The sequence below is a fragment of the Ixodes scapularis genome, unplaced genomic scaffold (genome assembly GCF_016920785.2).
Source record: "Ixodes scapularis isolate PalLabHiFi unplaced genomic scaffold, ASM1692078v2 PGA_scaffold4__175_contigs__length_147842914, whole genome shotgun sequence".
NCBI lineage: Eukaryota > Metazoa > Arthropoda > Arachnida > Ixodida > Ixodidae > Ixodes > Ixodes scapularis.
Genome location: NW_024609879.1, coordinates 102,021,201 through 102,045,329, shown reverse-complemented (window position 1 = coordinate 102,045,329; position 24,129 = coordinate 102,021,201). Strand labels below are relative to the sequence as shown.

General features: G+C 48.0%; 2 protein-coding genes across 2 annotated transcripts in view; one reads left to right on the top strand and one right to left on the bottom strand.

Annotated features, from left to right (window-relative positions):
• The first annotated feature begins 7 nt into the window (after positions 1 to 7).
• LOC8041550 (U3 small nucleolar RNA-associated protein 25 homolog) lies at positions 8 to 21,354 on the top strand. Its single transcript, XM_029978957.4, has 8 exons — positions 8 to 651; positions 3,340 to 3,568; positions 6,255 to 6,370; positions 13,162 to 13,343; positions 14,375 to 14,648; positions 17,927 to 18,188; positions 19,310 to 19,548; positions 19,723 to 21,354. Exons 1-8 carry the CDS (start codon positions 166 to 168, stop codon positions 20,047 to 20,049), a joined length of 2,115 nt encoding a protein of 704 aa, XP_029834817.2. The 5' UTR covers positions 8 to 165; the 3' UTR covers positions 20,050 to 21,354.
• LOC8041551 (inositol-tetrakisphosphate 1-kinase) overlaps positions 21,354 to 24,129 on the bottom strand; it is a 28,474-nt gene continuing 25,698 nt past the window's right edge. Inside the window, exon 9 of the mRNA XM_040209288.3 lies at positions 21,354 to 23,475. Within this exon, the coding sequence (XP_040065222.1) occupies positions 23,306 to 23,475 (170 nt within the window). The 3' untranslated portion in view covers positions 21,354 to 23,305. The remainder of the gene's footprint in view (positions 23,476 to 24,129) is intronic.

The window sequence follows — 24,129 nt, the reverse complement described above, 5'->3', positions numbered from 1 at the left end:
GCTCTGGATTCAGAACAGCCACGAGCTAACGCTAAGAATAGACAACAGAAGCCAATCCATGTCGAGGCAAGCTGTTGGGAAAAAAATGGCGTACGGTGTTGGTGCATTTCGCATGGCGAGTAGGGTGGTGTAAGCTCTGACGGCTCTGACGCTTCTACGGTGGTAATGGCGAGACAGAATCGAAAAAGGAAGAAGACCGCGGGCAGCGAGCGCAGTAAGTTCTCCCGGAAAGATCGGAGACATTTGATCGAGTTCGGCGAGCGTCACCCCGCCGACGAACAACCCGTAGACGAACAACCCGCCGAAGGCCGACGGGAGACGGTCGTCGAGCTCAAGGAGCCCGTCGGTAGCGACGTCGACGTCAGCTCCGATCCCGAAGCCGACGAAGAGAGCTCGGAGAGCGACGCCGCCGACGCTGTTCAGCAGCTGCTCGGCACGTTCGGTCGTTCGAGGGCCGAGGCTGCGGATTCCGATGGCAGCGAGGACGACGACGACGATGACGAGAACGCATCCGTCGAGCCGCAGGATGGTGACGGCGAACAGGATGATGCCGACGTGGGTTCTGACGCCGACGTGGTGTCCGACGCCCCGTCCGACAACGAGAGCCTGCCGGAGGGAGTGGAGGACTCGCCAGACGAGCACGAGGATAAGGTATGGCCGTTTCAGTTGCACGGAGGATAGCTTGTAAAAATGACCGTGGCTTGGAATCTGATCGGAACATGCAAGGGCGAGAAACTTTGCATATTAGGATAGTTAGTCCCCAGCTATACAGCCCTCATTTCAGCCGTGAAGTGATCCGACTGAAGGTATAAAATAGGTGTGTGTGTGTGGGGGGGGGGGACTTTGAGATTAGAAAGCAGATGGCCTTGCCCAGTTTGGCCATGGAGCAGAAGGGTGTGCATAGGATATAAACATGGACACGTAGGAACCGTTAATTAAACAGTCGTAGAACACTTATGTATATTTTTTTTTGAGTAAGCGGGGCCATCAAGTTTACTGGGGGACTAATAAAGAGAGTGAAATCAGGAGGAAGCACCTTATGCTGTTCTTCTGATAACTACGTGCCAAGCAAACAGAAGATATTTGGGGTGTACCAGCAAAGGAACAGCAATTGATTGATTTCGCTCTCCCGGGTGTCTTTCCCGTACAGCTGAAATTTCAATTACTTGGCATACTCTGTTCACCCGAAGTTGACGGGCCAATCATCTGCCTACCTTTTGTAACTTGACCCCACTCTCTGCACGTGTGTATGACTGGGAGCATGATCGTGCGACGGAAGATTGGCATATCACTTGTCCAATGAGCACGTAGCTTCCATCGCTTAGTGGTGAACGGATTGTATCGGTTGGTTGGCACTATAGTCACTTCTACGCTAAGAGTAGCGGCACTCCATTCCCGAATTCTCTTGTGGGCTCTGCCATTTTGAGTGACCTTTTGCTAAATTACCCAAGCACCAAGGAGAATGCTGCGAGTGTGGTGACATGTGCTGGCGTCAGCAGCAGTAACTGTTGTAAAGCAAAATGCTAAAACAAATGGCACCTTGCACGTGTATTTGTCTGTGCTTTATTTTGATTACTTAATTTGAATCTTTTATACGGGGAAGGTGAGTGCGTGCAGCGTGTGTACCTACCATACCTCGGCAAACCTCACTCATGAGGGCCCTCACTCACCGTCACTCACCCTCATCTTCACAGGTGAGGTGAGGGTGAGTGAGTTTCTGAACCAGGAAAATTCATGAGTGTGAGGGTGAGTGAGGGCCGTGAGGGACATGAGGGGTACGAGGGCCATGAGTGCGTGAGGGCGGTGAGTGGCGTGACGGCGGTGAGGGCCATGAGTGCGTGAGTGGTGTGAGGGCGGTGAGTGCGTGAGGGGTGTGAGGGCCATGAGTGCGTGAGGGCAGTGACATGAGAGGCGTGAGGGCGGTGAGTGAATGAGGTGTGTGAGGGCCATGAGTGCGTGAGTGCGTGAGGGCGGTGAGTGCGTGAGGCGCCCTTCAGATCGAGCATCTTTCTCAGCAATTTTGGTGTTAATGGCGGGTTGTTCTCTAGCTTTCCCCGAGATCGGGTCCGGCTCGAAATGAGCAAGCAACTCGGAGCAATTCGAATACGTTTGAAGCGGCTGCATCCAATCAGGGATGCAAAATTTTCACGTGATACCTCGTGCCGGTGATGATGACACCCAAAGACTTGGTTCTGGTTTGAAATCGATCGTTTTTTTGGAAATAAACTGTTTCAGAAAGGTGCATTCATATTCTTAACGAGATATAAATGCATAAAAACATGTTTATAACGCGTAATTGTGTCTAAACAGTGCAAGAAAAATAAAATTTTATGATGACGATGGCAAATTGCAGCAATTGGTTGCTGCGTGTGATCGCGGGTGGCCCGTGTTGCTGGTGTTGCGACGTAAAGTTTCTGGGCGAAATTGCCCCATCTGAAGCTGGCCTGAGTGGCGTGAGGGGTGTGAGGGTCGCAAGGGCGGTGAGGGGCGTGAGGGCGGTAAGTGGCGTGAGTGGCATGAGGGCTATGAGTGCGTGAGGGCCGTGAGGGCGGTGAGGGCGGTGAGTGGAGTGAGGGCTATGAGTGGGCATGAAGGCGGTGAGGACTGTGAGGGCGGTGAGTGGCGTGAGGGCCATGAGGGCGGTGAGTGCGTGAGGGCCGTGAGGTTCAGTGAGGGTGAGTGAAGGGCTGAAGGTGAGTGTGACTGTGAGGGTGAGGATGAGTGAGGGGCTGAAGGTGAGTGTAGCTGTGAGGGTGAAAGTGAGTGAGGGGCTTAGGTGAATGTGGCTGTGAGGGTGAGGGTGAGTGAGGGCGACCTAAAATGCCGACCTCTGGTACCTACATTCCCAGCATTCTCCTTGATGCTTGGGTAATTCAGCAATAGGTCTATTAAAAAGATTTTTGTAAATGAGACATCCTTAGATTTAGATACCATGCTAGAAAGCTCGGGCAATATTGTTCTGCTCGGTTGCAGACAGTTTTAATACTTTTAGAGGACGGAAGACTGTTTCCTCCAATCTCAGATGAAGCTTCAGACAACTGGCCACAATGATTTTATACTCCAACATGACTAAAGTGTCTTTGCCCTGAGGCGTGGCTTGTTTAGAGGCTCTAGTCGGCTCATTTCCTTTTTCAATGCGTGGGCAGAGTAGGATGGATTAGAAACATTGTTTGTGCTTTACAAGGGCTGAAGGATCCTAGCCCATTGCCAATGGGATTAGAGGACACCAGTCAAAAATGCGTCTTGTGCCACCAAAGCAGTTATTTGGAGAAAGCGTTCCTCACAGAACTTCATTCTGAAATGCGGATCCTAATCTTCTCGTGCATTTCTTTATGTCAGGCGGACGACCCGTATGTGGTGCACTGGGAGTGGCACCTAGAGAGCGACCACTTCCCGCTGGCCAACACCACCCGCTTCCGGCGGGAGGAGCGCTGGCCGGCCCTGGGCAGGCTGAGTGTCACTGAGGTCCAGGACAACCCCCGCGAGGTGCCCATGAGTCGGAACTGGGGCCCACACCTCAAGGAGGCCCTGCGGGACGTGGCCAGGACCCTGTCGCCGGTCGGCCAGGGTTTGTACCCATCTCGCAACGTGCGAGGCTGGATGCCACAAGCTACCTCCCGATACAAAGGGCATAGTGCACTGTGCACAATGACCCTCACCCTCCTTTGCATGTGGGATTTCTCAAGTCCAAAAGCTGGTCTCCCGGGGTAGTACGTGTTTCGCAATGTGTGAAGCTGGGTGGCTCAAGCTACCACCCAATACAGAGGACGGAGCCCATTACTCTCCATTCGTCTGTCAGCAACCTCCAAGCCCAGGGGCATAAGGATGGGAGTAGATATTGGCAAATCTTAAACGCTTCTGTCGGTGGTCCCGCGGGAAAGAACAAAAAAAAGCGCGACAGAGGAGCGGAGAAAGAAAGCAACTGATAAGTTTAGCGTGTTCATTTTGTCGCGACAAGTTGAAGTTGCTTGAGTGCTTTTCAACCTTATTTTATTTGATAAAATGTGAGATGCCAGCATTTTGTGCAAATTAAAGGTTGAAAAAACTAGATACAGACCTTGGAAGTGATGTTTTTTTTTTGCTTCTTGGCATGTATGAAAGCATCGCCAGCAATATGGTCCCATTGGAACCACCGATGTCCGCATCTATGCCCTACCGTTCTGAAGTAGTCGGAAGGCGTGAGACCTTTTGCTCTAGATTATTATATTAACCCAATGTCCAGGCCCTTTGCTTGTGGAGTTTCTCAACTACAAAAACAGAAGGGCTGTGTCAGTAATAAAAACGTATGCGATGGGGCGTCCAATGTGGAGAAAGCTGATGCAGTTGGCGCTCGTGAACCTTGTGACTCGGGCTTTGTGACAGAAGATGTGGAATTAGAGGACATTCGTAAGAATGGATGCTGGTTTTGAGAGTGGTAGAATTATGTCTGTTGCGTTTCTCCTACTGTCTGTCTTTTTCTTTTCCTTTTGGATTGGCAATGGGCTAGGATGCTTCAGCCCTTGTAAAGCACAAACAATGTTTCTAAGCACGTCAAGAAAGAGTTTAATGACAGCCTCATGATCCTTAGCTGTGAGTGTCAGTCTTGTCGAAGTACTATGAGTTCATCTTGAAACTGTGTGACTAGACACAGACAAGGGCAGAGACTGGATGACATGAACACTGTCTAGTTGCGCTGTTTCAAGATGAATACATACCAACTTGCCCAATTATTCCTTCTGTCTACTATATGTGGGATTAGACATTGAGAACGCAGATATGTTTTGTAAAGCATCGTGCCCCCCGCCCTTGCAGTAGTGCCTGAAAGGTGCTGTGAATTTTCATTAAATAATGAATAAACTGGTTTCATCTTCCAGTGCGATTCAACAGGTATCGCTCTAAGGTAGAATATTTCCTTGCAAGAAGCCATTCAGTGATGACAGGCAGACGATGCCGAAAGCAACTCTCGTCGCTTAGTGAAGAAGTGAAGAACAGTTTAGTGAACACCAGATTTCACAAGCGAGGAGAAAACCGCAAATGATCAACACATATTCATGTCATGTTGTGCACCTTTTGTCATTATCAGTCTTGGGTAAGTTACTTTTAAAAAGTAATTCGTTACAGTTACAGTTACTTTCAGAAAAAAGTAGCGAAGTTACTGTTACAGTTACCGCAATAAAATAGTAACTTGTTACAGTTTGTTACTTTTGAAAAGTAACAACGTTACTTATCAGTTACTTTTCTATAATACAAACCATTTAGGGAAAACTAGAAAATGTCCCTTACCAAGTGGTATTGCATAAAATTTAAAAGTGTGCTTTTTAGTTTATGTTGTAACTTAGCAGCAGTTGCTTCTAGAAAGTATTGTCTGAAAGTTCCTCTCATTTGATGGCGAACACGTCTCTGCCCTTGCTGAACAGGTGCTCAACTGGCACGCTGGAAGGAATCGCACGGGGGAAAACATGGACCCAATACAAATGCCCTATCCTTGTTAGCACTAGCACATTGCTGGCTCGTGGACGGTTGAGTTGGATCCACAGAGTCGCTGAAAATATTTCAGTTTGTACCCGACAAGCCAGAAACAAACCCCGTGCAAACAGCAGTAAATATTGCCTCGACTGTTGACACCACGCCGGAGTAGTCGCGCAAATCAAAATACGAAACATTCGCATTGCGTAGTAGTGGCGCTAATCAAAATACGAAACATGCGCAGTGCCCTCTGCGTGTATTGTTGATTCACGGTTGATCCACCCGATTAAAAAGAGTTTGCGCAGAAAAAGGGACAACCGCAACATAGATAGTGCTTCAAGATACTTAGATGTAAGTGCTCAGTCACAAAGTACAAGCGTGTCTGTAAAGATAACTAGATTTTTTTTTTTCATCAGATCTACACATGGCTATATTCGGGTCGTGACTCGCGAGAAAGAACGTATTTACAAGTTTGTGCAAAGCCAACTTGACACTTGAAATGTCTGAAAAGACAATTTGGAAAGTGCAAGGAATAGCTAGATTGTACTCGTTCAATGATATATTATTCATGAAACAACTGGAAAGTAGCGACAAAAGTAACGTCGTTACATTCATCGTTACGTCAGAAAAAGTAATAGAACTACACTTACAAGTTACAATTTTAAAAAGTAACTCGTTACAGTTACAAGTTACCAAAAAGTAACAAAGTTACAGTAACGCGTTACTACCCAAGACTGGTCATTATGATGGTCTTTGAACATCCCCAACTATTTTATCAGTAATGTTTGTTCTCACACTTGTTTTTCCAGAGCTACTGGCCATTTTAGGATCCTACCGGGATCTGCTGTTTCCCGCGCGGACGCTGAACAATGGCGAGGAAGTACGGATGACTTACTGTCTGCACGCCCTCAACCATGTCCTCAAGGTGAGCAGGCTTTGGGCTGCATCTTGGAAAAAATGCGACGAGTTCATGGCCAGCTTCAGCTAACAAGTTTCCGTGCGCTTTGTATATTACCTTTTGACTGTCCCGCTGTAGGGTTACTGGGCATTTTAGCTTCCGAGTTTATTTCCACAGCCGTTGGATGGCACGGACCTTGCTCCGGCATCAAAAAAGAAAGACAACTTGTTACCACAAGATTTCAGAAGGCCGTTTCGGACACATGTGGTGGTGCCCCCCATACATGGCAAAACTCACTCATAAGTGCACTCACTCACCTTACTCACCCTCACCGGTCTGACGTGAGGTGAGAATGAGCGAGTTCATAAGCCTCGGAAACTCAAGAGTTTGAGGTTGAGTGAGGGGCGTGAGTTCGGTTAGTTCATGAGTTTGGTGAGAGGCGTTAATTCAAGAGGTCGGTGGGTTCAGTGAGGAATGTAAGTTCATGAGGTCAGTGAGTTCATGGGTTCAAAGAGGCATGAGGTCCTTGAGGGACCATGAATTCGACGAAGGTTTGCGGGATCATGTGATTTCTTTGTACATTTCCTGAGAAGTTGGGTTGACGCTTGCTTCGCAGTGGCGCTGTTAGCTCGTACAGCTTAAATTCCCTTTATAACATTTACGCTTTCAACTACCGCCAACCATTGTTGTGAAAATGCGCAAGACATGTGCCATGAATGGGTGCTGTGCCACCATTTGCTTTCAAGAGCCGTTCGAAACACGGGCCTCGGGCATTGACGCATTTGACGCCACTTGCTAGACAAATTTATATATTTGCTTATTTATTCAAAATACCTCAAAGGCCTTTTGCCATTACACGAGGGGCAATACAGTTGGATAAAAACATGAACAAAAAAGTATGGCACATGCCATACTGCGTATGAACATCAGTACATATCACGGGTAACAGTATAGGTCATAGTTATTAAAAAAGTAGGTATTATGCAAAACATTTAAACTTAGAAACGAAACATACATATATACATTATCATCTCAAATGTTGTAAGCACGGACATACAATATTCAGTTAACATTCAGTCAAAGAGCACAATGAGCTGGCTTTCACCTACAAGAGTGAATGGATAAAAGGATCTGACACTGTTATTTGTGCCAAAAATAATGGTTGTCGTCTCTGACCGAAAAAGTTTATGATCAGAAATATACACCATGGAGGAAAACACGGGGAGAGGAGGATTGTGATACCTTTCGATTTCGATTCGCTTTGTGGCTGCTTGGCATGGTCTTTTGCCGCTGGTCGCTCCTTTCTTGCGGGGTAATGAGAGAGAGGGGGCAGGGCCCGCCTGCTCGCCTCGGCCACTCTTGTGTAAGCTGCAAGGCATCGATATATGCATGGCGTTTCATTGTTTAGTAAAGAAGGCTAACGAGCGCTACGCTAGTACGCCTGAAGGCAAACGTTGCAATTTCGAGTGCACTCGCCTTATGCACGGTTGCTAATCCTGAAGCCGATATTAAAATGAAAGCCGGCTGGGAACTGTCACGATTCGCCTGTATGCTTGTTTGTTCAAGTTGTAGCGTGGAGTTCTGTAAAAAAAGTAAGCCTACACGTCTTCGAGCTCGAGTACACCCAAAACGCCACACTTGTTCGCAATTGGGTTTAAAGACTGCTACATTTATTTGGTTGCGTATAAAAGTTAATTCCATTGTTAATTGTCATGAACAATTGCAGACGACAAGTTTTTAGATTACATTCAAAGAGATATGAAACAATCTTTTTAATTTCACTTAATATTAGTGATAACAAATTGACGTTTCTAACTTGCCGTTAGTTGCTGAAGAGGGGGCCATTGAACATAGTCAGGATACATGCTGCACCCGAAAATGTTCCGCAAACTAGAAAAAGGGTTTTCTTACTAGCTCCAATAGTATTTGGATATTAGTTATGATTTCTTTATATTACTATTTATCATCCGGTACAGTTTGCACCGGAGCATGTCTCAGTCGTTCACAAGGAGCGCTATTTGTCTTTTTAGCAACATGATTTATATATTGTAGCGGTAAATTTTTCCCACAAAATTTAGCGGAAAAACTTCCCCGCTAAATTTAGCAAAAGAATTTCTCCGCCAAATTTAGCGGAAAATTTCCCCGCCAAATTTAGCGGAATTCCCCGCTAAATTTAGCGGAAAAAATTTCCCTGCTAAATTTAGCGGAAAAAATTCCCCGGTAAGTTTAGCGGAAATATTTCCTCGCTAAATTAGCAGGAAAGTTTCCCCGCTAAATTTTCCGTAAAAACTTCCCTGCTAGATTTAGCAAAAAAATTTCCCCGTTAATTTTTGCCGGAAAATATTTCCCACTAAATTTAGCAGGAAAATATCCCCGCTGAATTTAGCAGGAAATTTCCCCGCTAAATTTAGTGGGAAAACCTCTCCGCCAATTTTAGCGGAAAATTTTCTCCTAAATGGGAGGCGAGCGGGAGAGAAGGAGGGGCATAGCCTCCTCTCTGTACCTTCCCCTCCTCCTCCTCAAGAGCTGCGCTTTAATTCGGCGTTACAGGGGATCGTATACGTCTTTCATTTTTTTGTATCTAACAAAACAACTCTTGAAGAATGGTAGACCGTTTAATTAAGTTGCATGACCCCGCACCCCCCTTCCTCAAATATAGTGTGGATATCCGAATCACCGTAAAATAGCGGGCAAGCGCCCACTCAAAATTTAGAGATAATTGCGAAAAAATGGGGGATGGGTGCTTGTCTGGTCATCAATTTTACCTATAAATGTACTGCGCATATTTCCTCAGATCTTACAAATTTGGGTGCGGGCGCTTAATGTGGAATGGGCGGATGCGCGGTATTCTGCGGTAGGCTATCAATAGCTACAAATTAACTAATTTAAATATAGAAAGTAAAAGAACTTGTGCTTACACCAGTGGACCTTCTATTCATTCAAATTAGTGAAGACAAATTAAAAGTTACCATTCATCAAAAACTAATCAATGATTTTAATAGAAAACACAGCTTTGTACTCATAGTTTGTAAATATTTGTATTAGCATATTCACAAGTTAACCCCTTACCTGGAAAGCGCGTCTTTAGACGCGTAGCAATTTTGACCGCAGCTTGGGGGGGGGGGGGGGGGGGTACATTTACACACCAACTCATGTTTACAAACAAACCGGAACGCCCCTAGCAAACACCACCGGCACCGCGCATGCGTGGTGGAGTGTGGGCAAGAAGCTTGCCATTGCCCATGAAAAAACTATTGAAATGCGATGTTGTCGGCGTCGGTGTGAGTCTCCCTGCCCTTTTTCACATTCGAATTGTTGATTCTACGTCTTCCTGGCTATGTCTGACTACTTGAGCGGCCTCAGCGAAATTACCGAGGCTCATTACACCGCAAAACTTCACGTAAATAATGTGACATGCGGCGATTCATTCCGCGAGGACGCCGCAGAATGTAGGCTAAAGCCTGGTTTGCACGATGGGATTTGGCTCGTAATTTTCAGTCGCGACGTCGCTCGGGCTGCAAAAGCGTGAGCTGTAGCTGAGATGGTTGACGTCAATACTGAAAATCGCAAGCATAATCGGACCAAGTGAGTTAGGCATAACAAGTTGGTGATGGTCACTGGTAACCATGATCAACATCTCCTTGTAACTACTGTTTTCATCGAGCCTGCTTACCAACCTTCAAACTTAAGTCTTTTGAGGCCTGCACTTACTTCTTGTCGCAACTACCGGGCTAACATTTGGTCTACGGGCCGTTGTCGTCTAAAAGAGCAGACGACAAGCAGAGGCGTTTAAAAGAGCAGACGACAGTTCAAACGATCAGGCGGCCGTTTGATTTTGAAGGCGCACTGAACGTAGTTTGCAGGTGATCCGCACAACTTGACGGTTTTCCGGCGTTCATGTGGGAACAAAACAAGTAAATCTGGTTACCACAAGTATCCGGGAATTCAGCCCAAAGTGCTTCCCGCCCAAGCAATCGTGGTCCGACGGCGTCTGGTTTTCCTTTTTCGCGGCACATGTCCACGTTTTTGGACGAGCCGAGCAAGTGAAAACTGAACTTCAAACCTTTCTCGACTCTTTTGGTACGGCCCCAGTCATGGCGTTTCGACGAGAGGGCAGGTTTTTTTCTGGTTCCTTTCAAAACAATGCAGGAATGCTGGGCCTGGCATGGGGACTTCTGCCCACAGCCCCAGACCGTAAGTGCGCCCGATGCGCCACCACCGTGCCGTGACGTAACAGAGTTGAGTTTGTGTATAGACACGCCGCTCTTCAGATAATGTTGGGGAGCGTGTGTTTAAATGCTTACTCTTTTTGTCTCATGGGAGACAGTGCCATCTATCCCTAAATATCGGAAACAATTTTGCTTTAGAAACCAACGAGTAGATGGCAGCACAAAGAAAGTTTGACGATATATGTGTGGTGCCAATGGCAAAATGGGGACAAGAAAAGTCCCCATTTTGCCAATGGTTTTTGGTCATGGAAGTCCCCAATTGAGGGACTTCCACAAGCACACATTGTCTGAGCAACAAGAATACCGAAGGCGTCCGACACCAATCACAATTTTATGTCAGGATGTACAAAGTATAGCATTTTTACAAGGGACAGAGTCGGTAGATTAGAACGTTCCAGTTTTAATTAGTATGCGCGGTGCAACAGAAAACGAGACATGCGTTAAAAAAATGAATATACATTAAAATTAGATGCAAAAAGTTCCTCAATCGTGCCTTCTTCCAGAAAAAAGATATTCATCGGGCAGTTATTTTAGGTGAAATAATTTGTGTGAATGATGATAAATATAAAGACAGACCGTTCCGTGAAATAGTTTTACTCGACGACGAAATGTTGAGCAAACCGTCCTACGATTAAGGAGAAGTTTGCTATATGCTATGCAGAGACGAAATACACACCCATGGTGGTGCATGTTGGGATAATAATTCACACCTGAATAAACAGCAATGCAAACGCTCACTTCATACTTGCACGAAGTTGTCACGAATGCTTGAAACAAACAGTGCACCTCGTGAAGAATACTGCACGAAACTCGCGATGATGTGCCCTTGTATCCCAACAAAGCATGCCTTCCTCAAGCACTCGGCTAATGGGGTATCCACACGAAGGAGAAATCTGCCCCTTTCCTCCGCGGAGCGCGCATCACGTGAGACATACGTCATCCCTTTTTGACGCCTCGCGGCGCCGCTCTTCTTCGTGACGGAGGCGCGGAGGCTTCATACTCTTAGCATGAGAGCTCTGCAGGTGCACGCGGCGGAGCCGGGGACGGAGTTTCCCGGGTTGTTGACGTCACGACATCCGTCCGCGGAGTTCTCCTTCGTGTGGATATCCCTTAACCTGTGGCAAGCGCGCAAAAAGAATCAAAGCAAAAAAAAAAAAAAAAAAATTCTTCACTTTGTGACATGACGGCTGGCGTCGGAGCTGTGGAAGACGGCAGCGACTGTGGCGGAGTTGTAAAAACCACGCAACTCGTGCGCGACACGAGCATCAGCGCCGTGACTATGGTGAGGGCAAGAACTATTTTTGAGTGAGTGAGGTCAGTGAGTGAGCGAGTTCGATGAGGGGCGCAAGTTTGCGAGTTCGGTGAATTCGGTGAGGGGCGTGAGTTCAGTGGGTTTGTGAGTTTGGTGATTTCATGAGCTCCGTGAGTTTGGTGAGGGGTCCGAGTTTGTGAGTTTGGTGAGTTTTTGAGTTCAATGAGGGGCATGAGTTTGGGAGTTCAGTGAGATCATGAGCTCATGAGTTTGTGAGCGAGGACTTGAAGGTGAGTGCGGTGGTGAGGTTGAAGGCGATTGAGTTTTTAACTTTTTATTTTGAGCAAGCTGTGAGTGAGCTCAACCAAAAATGCCGACCTCTGGTGCCCCCACTCTCTGCTTGACGTACCTAGGAATGGAGGATGGAAGTTTATGTTGTATGTCTTGTGATTTCAAAATTGCAGTTAAGGCAGGAAGAGAACAAAAGAGAGTAACATATTTTCTGGGCGAACTGCGCATACTATTTAAAAGATCAAATTTTATGTGGTGCAGACTATCTACAGGTGTGGACTTCACAAGGATTTGATTTTTCTAGATCGCTCATTATGACAAGATGTATCGGACTTTGTGAGTGAGGGAGCAAGTTAATGATGATTTATGTATGGTACGAGCTTCTTTGTGAGTAAAATGGGCATTTGTCAAACTGTGCTTGAATTATAATTTTTTTTTTTGTATGTAATAGGCAGCATGTGCAGGCTATCTGAAGAAAAATTTTGTTATATTAATAAAAATTTTACCCTGCGGACTATAGACAGAGTGCAGGCTGCAGTCTGGGAAATGCATTATTTGCCTACCTTATTTAGTGTTCCTTCCATTTTCCTTGTGTTTTGAACTTGCAACAATGTTAGAAAATGGATTGAACAGCCTACTGAGTCGGCCCGAGCACACATCGGAACAGCTTCAAGATTAGCTGTGTCTCGTGGTGCAGTACGGGATGACCAGGAGAAAACTTTGGAAAGGAGGGGGGGGGGGGTGACGTTCCCCCCCTCCTCCTTTTCCCAAGGCGATTTTTTTAATGAAAAGTATGACATTAACCTCGCTTTTCTTAGGAAGAAAGGTTTAGTTTTTGGTGGGCTGGCAATTATTAGGTCAGCAAAAAATAGATCTGCTCCGCCCGTGACGTCAGATCTATGCAGACTCCCCCCCCCCCTCCTTCCCCCATCCTTCCCCCCCCACCCCTCCAAGCCTGACCCCTGGGGATGTCCGTGAGATCCCTCGCATTATAGAGAGGTCGGTTCTCTGCGCCGTTGTACCGACTGGGGAGTGTCTCGGCACAGAGGCGGTCTCGGGTGGTGCACCACAATGCCCGGCTGCACAAGGGGGCAGCCTCTGAGCTGCGCGACCAAGGCCTGGCACGGCCACAGGTGCTCCTCGTGCTGCCCTTCAGGGACTCGGCCCTGCGCACCGTCAATGCCCTGGCCAAGCTGCTGGGGGCAAAGGACGTCGCCCACAGGAGCAGGTGAGCTTTGCCATGGGCAGTCGACGCTCACCGTCTAGGCTCGGCATGAACTGTTTTGTGCTACATTGTTCAGGCTAGCGTTGGCTCCACGGTGCTGCAACACCACACTGCTGCGAGAGCAAGTGGTTAATCTTAAGTCTCATTCGCACGCGCTTGCACAACTTGCTTTAACAGCGTTGGAGCACTGTGGAAACCACACCAGCCTCGACAACATTCGCAACTTTCAGCGATGGTGGTACCGCAGTGTGAGAATCGTGCTCCCTAAGTCCTGGGGATCGGCTTCAGAATGGAGGTTCTTACTTGCACCTCTCTGACGTGGGAGTATGTGGTAAGGCTCTTAAGTATATTGAATTTTACAAAATTAGAATTGGTACTTATGCATTGCAGACCCAGCATCATACTGCTCTTGTGCGACTATCATCGAGATGAGAGCCATTTTGATAGTAACTAGTGCTACTGCAGGTCATGAAAGTTGCAAATAGCATGAAAGAGTTGATGCAAAGTAGTATAGTTGTTAATGGTGTCTATACCATAATCTGTTGCAGGTTAGGAAAAGCAGGACAAGCCACCCCCCTCAAAGTCCTCTACTCTCCATGATTGCCTGTTTCCTCCTCTCAACTCGCTCGCTTTCCGGTGTTCACCCTGCTAAAGTGAAATAGTGGAGGGTTTTGTGGGAGGATCTTGTCCCGCTATCCTTAACCTGCAGCAGGCTAGAGTCACAGATGGGGTCTAGCTGGCCTGCTATGCTCGTGCACTCACGAGATGAAAGTCTCAGTTGAGACAATATACTCGTGCTTGTAGTACATCGGCTTTTAATACTAGCAAAGAATAGGTTTGCACTAGCAGACAATTGTGCAAACTGTCATCCACCTTTTTTATGCAAGCAAACAACAGTTTTTCATCACCATCGCAATACACCGGTGGTGTTTCTGCCAGTTTGAGTGATGTTTCTCACTCAAACTGGTAGTGAGGTCCCTGGGAAGTCATTGACTTTTTTTTTTTTTATTGACAACTTCAACTCGTCGACGCAGGTTCGAGAAAGAGTTTGGCAGCCCGGAGGAACCGCCGAAGAAGTGGCTGGAGCGTCCGGAGGACTACGAGCGCACGTTTTCGGGCAACACGGACGACGCGTTCCGTATCGGGCTGCGCGTCTCCGGTCGCAGCCTCCGTCTCTACTCGGACTTCTACTCGTCGGACATCCTGATAGCGTCACCCCTCGGACTCCGGACCGTGATCGGAGCTCCTGGCGAGAAGCAGCGGGACTTTGACTTCCTCTCGTCGGTGGAGTTTGTCGCAATAGACCAGGTATGTTGCACGTTTGTACTGTGGTGCCTGCAGTGCGTCTCCGGCTGGTCTGTTTACCGGCACCTAAAAAGTGGTCCCGAAGTTCTGCCTGACGATGTCGTCAAAGTGTCACGTTGTCGCCGGCCGCAATACTGGGGGTTGTCACTGCAGTGATGGTGGATGTGGTAAACGCCTGTTCTGCTGCAGGTTGCTCTCCTGTGCGACAGTCTACGGAAGCCGGGAGTTGGGACGCCAGGACGATGGCGACACTCGCATTTGCTTGTGCTTTTTTCCGGGCGACGTAATTTGTTGCCATTTCGGGACTACTTTCGATGCACGGGCGGAATACGACGCTAAACACACCAGTCGGAGACGTTCCATGCATTGTAGTTTGTGCATTCGTCATTTTGTTCCGGCGACCCTGTCCTCTTGGCACATTTCGGTACGTGTGCATCTCTGCAAACAGTTAACTACACCACAATGGTGGTCACAGATGGTTTCAGTGGAAACTTAAAACTTAAGTGGTCCAGAGTTACTTTTCTCCTTCACACCTTTTAAGGGCCCTGCTTCATTGTTGAGACAAGGCTCGAAGGCCTCCATTTTACCAGTACCAAAGCACAGCATATATATTGGGTAACCAGACGTTCAGTTTTGGCCGGGACAGTCCTGTTTTAGACGTGCATTTCTGCCGTTTCATCGTTTTTTCTCAATGAAACCTCGTGTCCCGTTTTCGTGGGATTGTGCGTGCATAGTTGCGAAATGAGTGCTAAGCAAGTGGTGGAAATCTGAAAGAATACCATAACACATCTTAAAAAAATAAACATACTATAAAAATTTTGCCTCCCATAGAGTGTTTGGAGCTCTTTCTGTGGTTCCACCTGTCAATACAGATGGACGACCTCGAGGACGACGCCTGCAGTGTTGGGGGGAGGGGGGGAAGGGGGGGGGGGGGGGGCTTAGGACTAGTCAAGCTGTGTCAACAGCTTTTTTTTCAAAGCCCCCACCAACACAGTACTTTTTGTTGGAAAATAAACCTATTAATATTAAAATTAATATGTTCTGTTTACACAGACATTTGCTTGGTGCACTTTTCTGTATTACTATATTTGGCATGCTTCAATTTGGTTTAAAAATGAAGAAAGGTGCTTGTGTACCGAGTACTCAACTAAACAAAGAACTTCTGAAAAGTGTGCATTTGTACAGTGAACTGAATAGTAGCAGGGCTTGCTTTTTCTTTCGGCACCATTCCCCGCTCCCGTTCTGCTCCCCCGATGTACCGTTTTCCACACTCTAGATTATGGTCATCCTAAACATACAGTAAAACCTCGTTATAACAAAATGGGATATAACAAACAAATGGATATAACAAAGCAATCATAATTCCCCTTGCTTGAATAGTTGGAAGAAATGGACATTGGCTATAACAAACTAATGGTTATAACAAAGTAATTACGACCGCTCCTTCAACTTCTTTATAACGAGGTTTTACTGTATAACAAATGGGCCATTGAGCTGTGGCTTCAGCCCATATCAACTGGGTGAAGTATGCATTGCCAAATGGCATCAAAACATATAAACTTTAGAATACCGCTGAAGCTCCCACTATTAACATTTCCCAAATTGGGGAGCTTTGCAAATTATACGTTAAGTGCCCGACTGGACCGGACAAGCACCCATGTCAGGATTAACGCAGTTTTGAGTGAAAGGGGGTGGGGGGGGGGGGTGCTCCCCCGGCATTTTACGGCAATTGAGGTGAGTCAGGTAAAGGAGTGAAAGACGATGTGCCTCATGCTGCTCCCACATTACCATTGCAGACTTAATCCAATTGAAAACGATTGAAGATAGGTTAAAAGCCAGTAGAAAATATGCTTAAAAACTTTCAGCCTTTCCACTTTGGTGAAAAAGGAAGACCAGCGAAGCTGTACTATGGTGGGACAACCTCAAGGACTACTTCTTGGACGACCTCAAGGACGACGCCTAGAAGACGACGGCTCGAATGACCTCGAGGACGACCTCAAGGACAGTGTCGAGGATGACGCCTAGGACAACCTCAGGGACGATGTGTAGGACGACTTCAAGGATGACGTTTAGGACGACCTCAAGGATGACCTCTAGTACGACCTCAAGAATGACTTCTAGGACGACCTCGAGGACTACCTCTTGGACAACCTCAAGGACGATGTTTCAGACGATTTCAAGGACGACGTTGAGGACAATCTTGAGGACGACGCCTAGAGAAATTCAGCCTTTCCACTCCGGTGAAAACCAGAGTGGAAAGGCTGGAAAGGTTGCCGCCATCTATGAGCGAGGCCAGCAAGCTGGTTGTCTGGTTGCTGCCGTCGCTCATAGATGGCGGTAGCTGTCCAGAGTTCTGTGTCGACATTTGTTTGGTACCGGACACGATCCTGGGGAACCTAGCCCTTAACAGCTTCGCGGTAAAAACAATTTGTAAAAAATGATATTCGGCAGACAATTAAAACTGCTTACGTCTAGGAATGCAAAAGCAATCCTACACGCAGTGTATTCCTACAAGCAGCGTGCCACGTCTTTCTATCGCACACGGCGCTGCTGTGGTGACATCACGCTCCCCCACTGTGCAGGTGCAGCGAACCTTGCCGGCTTCACGACTTCCGTGACGAAGCATTGCGTTACTGTGCTTTTCTAATTTTATTTCTGAAGCGTGTCCGCTTTAACCTTGAGTGCACCCGCCGGCTTGCGTGACGAGGCATCTGCGTTGCTGTGCATCTGTTTGTTTTATTTCCTAAGCGCGTTGGCTTCGACCTCAAGCAGCTGCGCCTCCTTCTGTGACGAAGCATCCGGTATGACGCGTTGCAGCCAATTTAGGTACCGTTTTTTGCGGTTACAGGTGCCGCCAGCTCCACTCCATGGGACAGTTAATGGTTTCGCATAAAAAGAAAATAAAGCAGTCTGGCATGGGTAATGTGGTTGAACGGTTGATCATTCCATCTTTGCTGAAATGCTACTCGTTCGGGGTGCATGGTTAAGTTACCGCCATTCTTCTAATCACTGACAGGAATAGAACGACAGGATGTCTCTTCTGGATGCTTGGGCTCGTTAACTTCCACTGCGCATCGACTGCGTGCGGCTGTGCGAAAGCTTGCGCCGGAGGTGGGACAACCGGAAGACCTGCCTTTATAGTCCACACAATGAGCAAATCTTGCGTGTCATACCAACAATCCCACTTGTCATACCAACGGTCCCACTTGTCATACCAACAATCCCACTTGTCATACCAACAATGCCACTTGTCATACCAACGATCCCACCTGCCCTCCCAGGCGGAGGTGTTTCTGATGCAGAACTGGGAGCACCTGCTGCACCTTATGGAGCACCTGAACCTGCGGCCGACGGCCCCACACGGTGCGGACTTCTCACGGGTGCGGCTGTGGTGCCTGCAGGGCTGGGGGCGCCACTTCCGCCAGACGGCTATCTTCAGCCAGGTGGCCCTGGCGCCCATCAACGCACTCCTCGGACGCCACGGCAACAACTACGCCGGCAGCGTGTCCGTCATCAATCCGCTACCCGCGGGGAGCATCTCGGGCAAGTTTGTTTTCACCGTCTTCTGTGTGTAGTCTTACTTGTGTTCCTGTTGTTTTGTATAGGTAGTTTCTGTTACAAGTGTACCAGAGGTTTGCATCCCAAATTTATTCATAAATGTATTGGGTGCTTCGGCAAAGACTTTCAAAAAAGCCTACCAATAGAGTGGTTCAGAAAAAAAAGAAAGGAACTCTTTTCGGGAACAAACTGACAGCCACGGCAAATGTCGGGGATGGCTAAAATATATGTCACTAAAATTTACTCGTTAACGTTTTAATTAGTTAAAATAAGCATATGGTTCCAATTATAGAAACTTGCCAGGTGCCATCAAAAACCGTGAAATCAGTTAATTTCAGAAAGACTTAAAGAAGCACTGAACCTATGGAAAAATATTTTTCTTTCTTGCCTGGATAAAAGAGGCTTGTCTCAAAATAAATGTTCGTCGAAAAGAAAAAAAATTTTTGGTCAATTTTTTAATGTTTTAATACAAATTTATTTGCGGACGAAACCGAAACAGTACTTCTGCGAGGTGATGATGATAGCCTGCAAATTGAAAAATTCGAATTATAATATAAATTTCCGCGTCTTCGGTTACTCTGGAAGTTCTTCACCAACTCGCCAGTGTCGTCAATAACATAAATATTGGGCAAATTTTTTTTTTTTTTTTGACGAACATTAATTTTGCGTTTTGCCCTGTCCTTGTCCTAACTACATAGAAAAAGCTTTTTTTCCTTTGCTCAGTGTTTTTTAAACGTGAAACGCTGGAGTGTGCTGAAGTTACCACCGGTGCGGCACACACGAGGCCGACGATGCAAGAACGCAGACAACAATATAAACCACGTTTTTGCCCCGCAATGCCGCACAAAAAAGTCGACACGGAGCATACGGGGCTCGCATCAACGTCACCTCGGAGACCATTGTGGTGACCTTGCTGCCGAGCGCGTACCTTTCGCAACATACATTTCACACCGCCAAATTTTTTGCCAGCAAGAAGTAGAACGACCACCGGTATGGTGAGACATCATAAACCAACCAAGTATAGGTGGCCGAGGCAACCACGTAACACAAGTGGTATAGCTGCCGGCATCCATCTACCCGTGCTGACTGGATTCCTCTGGGTGCAGAGGTGACGGTGGCCCTGCCCCAGGTGTTCCGGCGGTTCCAGTGCCCGCGAGCATCGGAGCTGGCAGACACCCGCTTTACGGCGTTCGTGGAGCGGGTGCTCCCCCAGCTGCTGGAGGCCCCCGGAGGAGGTGTCATGGTGTATGTGCGATCCTACCTGGACTTCGTGCGCTTGCGCAACTACCTCAGGCGCACGGAAGCCAGCTTCACACAGACCTGCGAGTACACCCCAGACGCCAAGGTGGGTGGGTCCCTGCTAGAGCCACCGTAATACATTTAGCGTACCACTCCACCCATGCATCCAAAGTGGTCCCCTAGAAATCCTTCGTCCTCCACGTTTATTCTTTCTACAATCTCGAAACAGACCAATTAAAGATGCGTTGCAGGCACTGTACCGGCGCGGATTGCATCGCAGGTGGCACGCGCTCGGAACCTGTTCTTTCGAGGCCGTCGCCGCCTGCTGCTGTATACAGAGCGGTTCCACTTCTACCGGCGGTACCGCATCAAGGGGGTGCGGCAGCTGGTCTGGTACGAGTTGCCCAGCCTGCCCCACTTCTACCCCGAGCTGTGCTCCCTGCTCCAGCCCAACATGCAGCGCAACCGCCAGGGGGGCAGCTTCGCCTGCTCTGCCCTCTACTGCAAGCAGGACGCGCTCCCGTTGGCCGCCGTGCTGGGGTCGGCCAGGGCGGCCATGTTGCTGCACGCGGAGAGCGACACCCATGCCTTTGTGTCTGGAGACTGAGGGTCGCTGCCCACACCACAGTCTATCCCGAGGACGTGTTTCGAGCGGCCAAGTTCCGTTGGAAGAATTGAAGAGCAACGGCCCCGCTTTCGTCTCGGGTAATCAGGGCACCTTCCGTAAGGTTTCCATTCTGCCCACCCCAGGACACGGTGCGAGATATATATATATAGGTGGGGACACGCAGCACGGTCCCATTGGTGCGCCGCCGGTCCCATGAAGTCCCATTGGCGTGCACGCTGGTAGCCTATGTTGACAACATCTCCGCCGGTGCGATTGCGAAAAAAGAAAGGAACAATCAAAAACACAAAAAGTGTCTCTTTGCCGCGGTACCTTCGCACGTCTGCATTCTGCTCGGTGCGTCTGCTTTGACCTCGATTGTGCTAGAGATCTTTCTGCTTCGATGCACTTGTAAAACTTTTCTTGCCGCTGTTGAGGCATGAAACTAGGGTCAATGACAAAGCTGCTTCTAAGCAACACACATAGCACGAGTGCTGAGTTCTACATTGCACGGCACACCTAGAAAACAATTATAAGGGCATGCCTCCCATAGAGAAGTGTGGGAAACCGGGCCTGCAACAGGCTACCCCTAGCCGATTATCGAAGAGTCTTCAGATTTTGACGCTTGCAACCAAGCTGAGGACTTGATTTGACAAGTGCGATGCATGCAGCATACACACGTAAATATATCTTGCACCGTGGTCTCGAGCAATCGAGGTGCCTTTGCGAAGGTTTGCACTCTGCTGACCCCAGGAGCAAGCCCCTCGGCGACCGTCAGCGGGAGAGCTGCCAAACAACGGGAGTGCTGCCCATAAATTTGTTTTCGGAGAAACGGACTCCACGCATATCCAGACATCTAAGCTCCACTCGTCCGAAAGACTATCACGGTGACTGTGTTAAGCAACTGGAAAGTGAGCCCTTTGCGCATTCGTTGTGGCTGTTGGGGCTCGGCTCTCCGCCGAGTGCCAAAGTGCGGATTTTGTTTGCGACAGATCTGGGACGACGGAGCTGCTACCGAGATTGTCGGGAGTTTAGGGTCTCTCAAACATGTCGCACCCTTCTCTTCGAAGGGGGTTCATAGCCGTGGTCTCAAAGCGGCTCGGTGTCCACAAATGAGTCAGCATAGCACATGCGTAGCAGGAAAACGGCATGGAGGCACCCAACTCTCTGGGCACCACGAACAATTCCAGTGTTTTGTGGTGCGTCCGTTCTAAAAGGCCACACCCACCGCTGCTTAGCGCGACTGTGAACCCAGGTTTTCGGCAGAAAACCACCAATGTGGAGAATAAAGACTATAACGCCGAACAAGCGCGGGTGAAGACACCTTTATTTTGGGTGTGCCGGTCTCGCAAGACCGACACGGCTGCCAAAAAGAAAACCGCCCTCCAAGCATTTCGTTGCACAAACCCCGACACTCTGGACTCAACTGCACCCCAACACGACACCTAATTCAACGCGGAATGATCTTGGTTTGCCACCGAGTCGTCGCGCCAACGCGTCGCAGAAACACTGACATTGGTCCGCACCAATGTCATGCTAAGCTACGAACACCTTGTTTTAAGGCCCGTTTGCATACTCGCGTTTTTTTGGGATTATGTGCCTCGAAACACCTCAAAATCTCTTGGTATGAAAGACACGCCGACACCACCTAGGTGATCCTGGAGCTCCATTTCACTAGAGCGTAGGTTTTGCCGTATTTGCGAGCTCGGGTATTATAAGAAATGGTTGTTTTAACATTGTTTCCCCGCTAAATTTAGCGGGGAAACTGTGAGGTCCCATAATACAACATGTCCAATTACACCGACAGCGTTGCCGCCTGACCCAGAAACGGGCGCCTAAAGACCCGTTCACACTCTTGCACCCGAGTGCGACCGACAGAGACAAGACTTGTTGAAACCTCTCAAAATTTCTTAAACGAGGGAACACACTGGTACTCTGGCGCCATCTATGCGGTTACCCTGGAACTGCATTTCACAAGAGCGAAGGTTTTGCGGGGTTTCCGAGGTCAAATGTGCGTAACACCTATAAGAAAGGCTCGTTTATAACGCTGACAAAAGTTTTTCGAGCCGAGAAAGAAAGGATAATGCGCGAGACAAATAAAAAAATATGCCGGACCGCCACGTTTACACTGCCACCTTATAGATGGCGCCAGTGTCCTCTCGTTGCAAGAGGTTTCAAGGGACTAAGTTTTAAGAGGTCGTAAAAGTGTGAATGGGCCTTAAGAACTGTGCTCCAAAAATAACTATTAATGTAAACAAATGAAACTCTACGAAAATTCTCTAGACCAGTGGTTCGAAATCGGGGTCCACGAACCCTTTGGGTCAGTTTTGGTGCTCAATCAAGCTAAATACTAAAATGTTTTTTTTTTTTTTTATAGTTACTATTTCACAAAGCTCTAAATAGACGAAATCACGTGCACCAAGTGAGTAGGGTTCATTATTCTCCGTTTAAGGGCTGCAAAGTTGGTTTGCGCCATATCTAGTTTCCTTAATTTATCCTATTTTCATTGCAACCGTTCAATGCTGCTCCTTGGCAGATGGGGTGCCCATTACTTCTGCCAATCAAGAGGGGCTCCCCAAAACATCTGTGGTTGAGAACCACTGCTCTAGATCTTGGTGGATGTAAATACGGCTTTTCCTAAAGAATCGCAAATATGTTAACGGGCCTTTACATGTTGCAACAAGTGTGCTGCACCCCAACACAATGTCAATTGAACGCAAGAAAATGCTGCTTTGCTGCTGGTCTGATAATGTAACGAGCCACCACACGACCGGAATACCGGCATTGGTCCGTATTAACGTTGCACTGGGATACAAACAGCCCATTACACATTGCAGCAAGAATGTTGTGCCCCGGCAAAACACTGACTGAACACATGCCAACACTAGTTTGCCACTGGTCAGACAATCTTGGCAAACCACCACATGACCAGAACACGGACATGCATTGGTCTGCAGCAATGTCACACTGGGATGCGAACAGCCCCTCACACGTTGGAACAAAAATTTTGTACCCCCAACACAATGTTGACCGAACGCACGCCAACGCTGGTTTGCGACTGCTCGGATAATATTGTCCAGCCAGCGCACAACCAAAACACTGACATTGGTCCGTGCCAACGTCATGTTTGGGGTAGGACCGGCGCGTCGCAGGTTGCAGCGAGCGTGCCGCGGGCCCACTTTCCGCACGTGCCGATGCCCGTGCCGTTTGGGGGCGGGGCCACATAAAGTCTCCCTGTACAGACAGTCACTGGGGCTTCTCAGGGGTGTGGCGGTCGCAGGTGCAGCTTCTTGGGCGTCCGGCACATTTGTGGCTTCCGCTCGTCAGAGGAGTCCGAGGTGTCGATGCCAGAGTCCGGGGGCTCCGAAGACACCAGCTCCGCCAGCAGCGCGCTCAGCTTGTCCAGGAAGTTGGCCACGCCGTCATAACCTGAGACCACGCAGATGTGGCACGGTGAAATTGGTGGACAAAGTGGCCGCAGTGGCCAACGGCGGAGAGGCCCGTTCACGCATATGACGTGTCCCCCCCAGATATTACGGGGTGTTTCCACCCCAAGAATAAACAACGCACCGCTGGACACTCATTCTTTGCCCAAATGTAATGGTGGCAGTCCCGAACAAACCCTCATCTTATTCAAAAGCTATAAGTAGGGTTCCATGTTTCTGGATAAATAAGAAAAACACTTGCCAATACGAATTTATATAAAAAAGAAACTTGAAATTTCAAAGTCACAATGGCAAAACGAAAAGCAAGAAAAAAAAAGTGACGGTATTTCATTAATGAAGTTTGCTGGACTGATCTCCATGACAATTGCTAGATCACACTTCCCCGCTCCGCTGTAGCCCCGCAAACGCAGGCACCGGACAGCCATGTTATGCCACCAAAAATTCAGCCAGCTGCAAGTTGCTGAGGATGGACAACAGTGTGCTGGAAGGCGAGTTCGCCATCAGTCGCCGAGAAAGTTTTTTTTTAAAAACCTTGCGTAAATGGTTGTAGTTGCCATTAAAAACGTGGATAAAAAAAAAAAAAAAAAAAAAAATCTTATTTGGTGAATGACGGAGAACGAGCAGAAAACGCTTCTTC

Coding starts and splice junctions, on each gene's coding strand:
- LOC8041550 (XM_029978957.4), top strand. CDS start 166: ATGGCGAGACAGAATCGAAAAAGGAAGAAGACCGCGGGCAGCGAGCGC. Junction 13,344..14,374: donor GACGTCGCCCACAGGAGCAG/GTGAGCTTTGCC, acceptor TCGTCGACGCAG/GTTCGAGAAAGAGTTTGGCA. Junction 14,649..17,926: donor AGTTTGTCGCAATAGACCAG/GTATGTTGCACG, acceptor CTGCCCTCCCAG/GCGGAGGTGTTTCTGATGCA.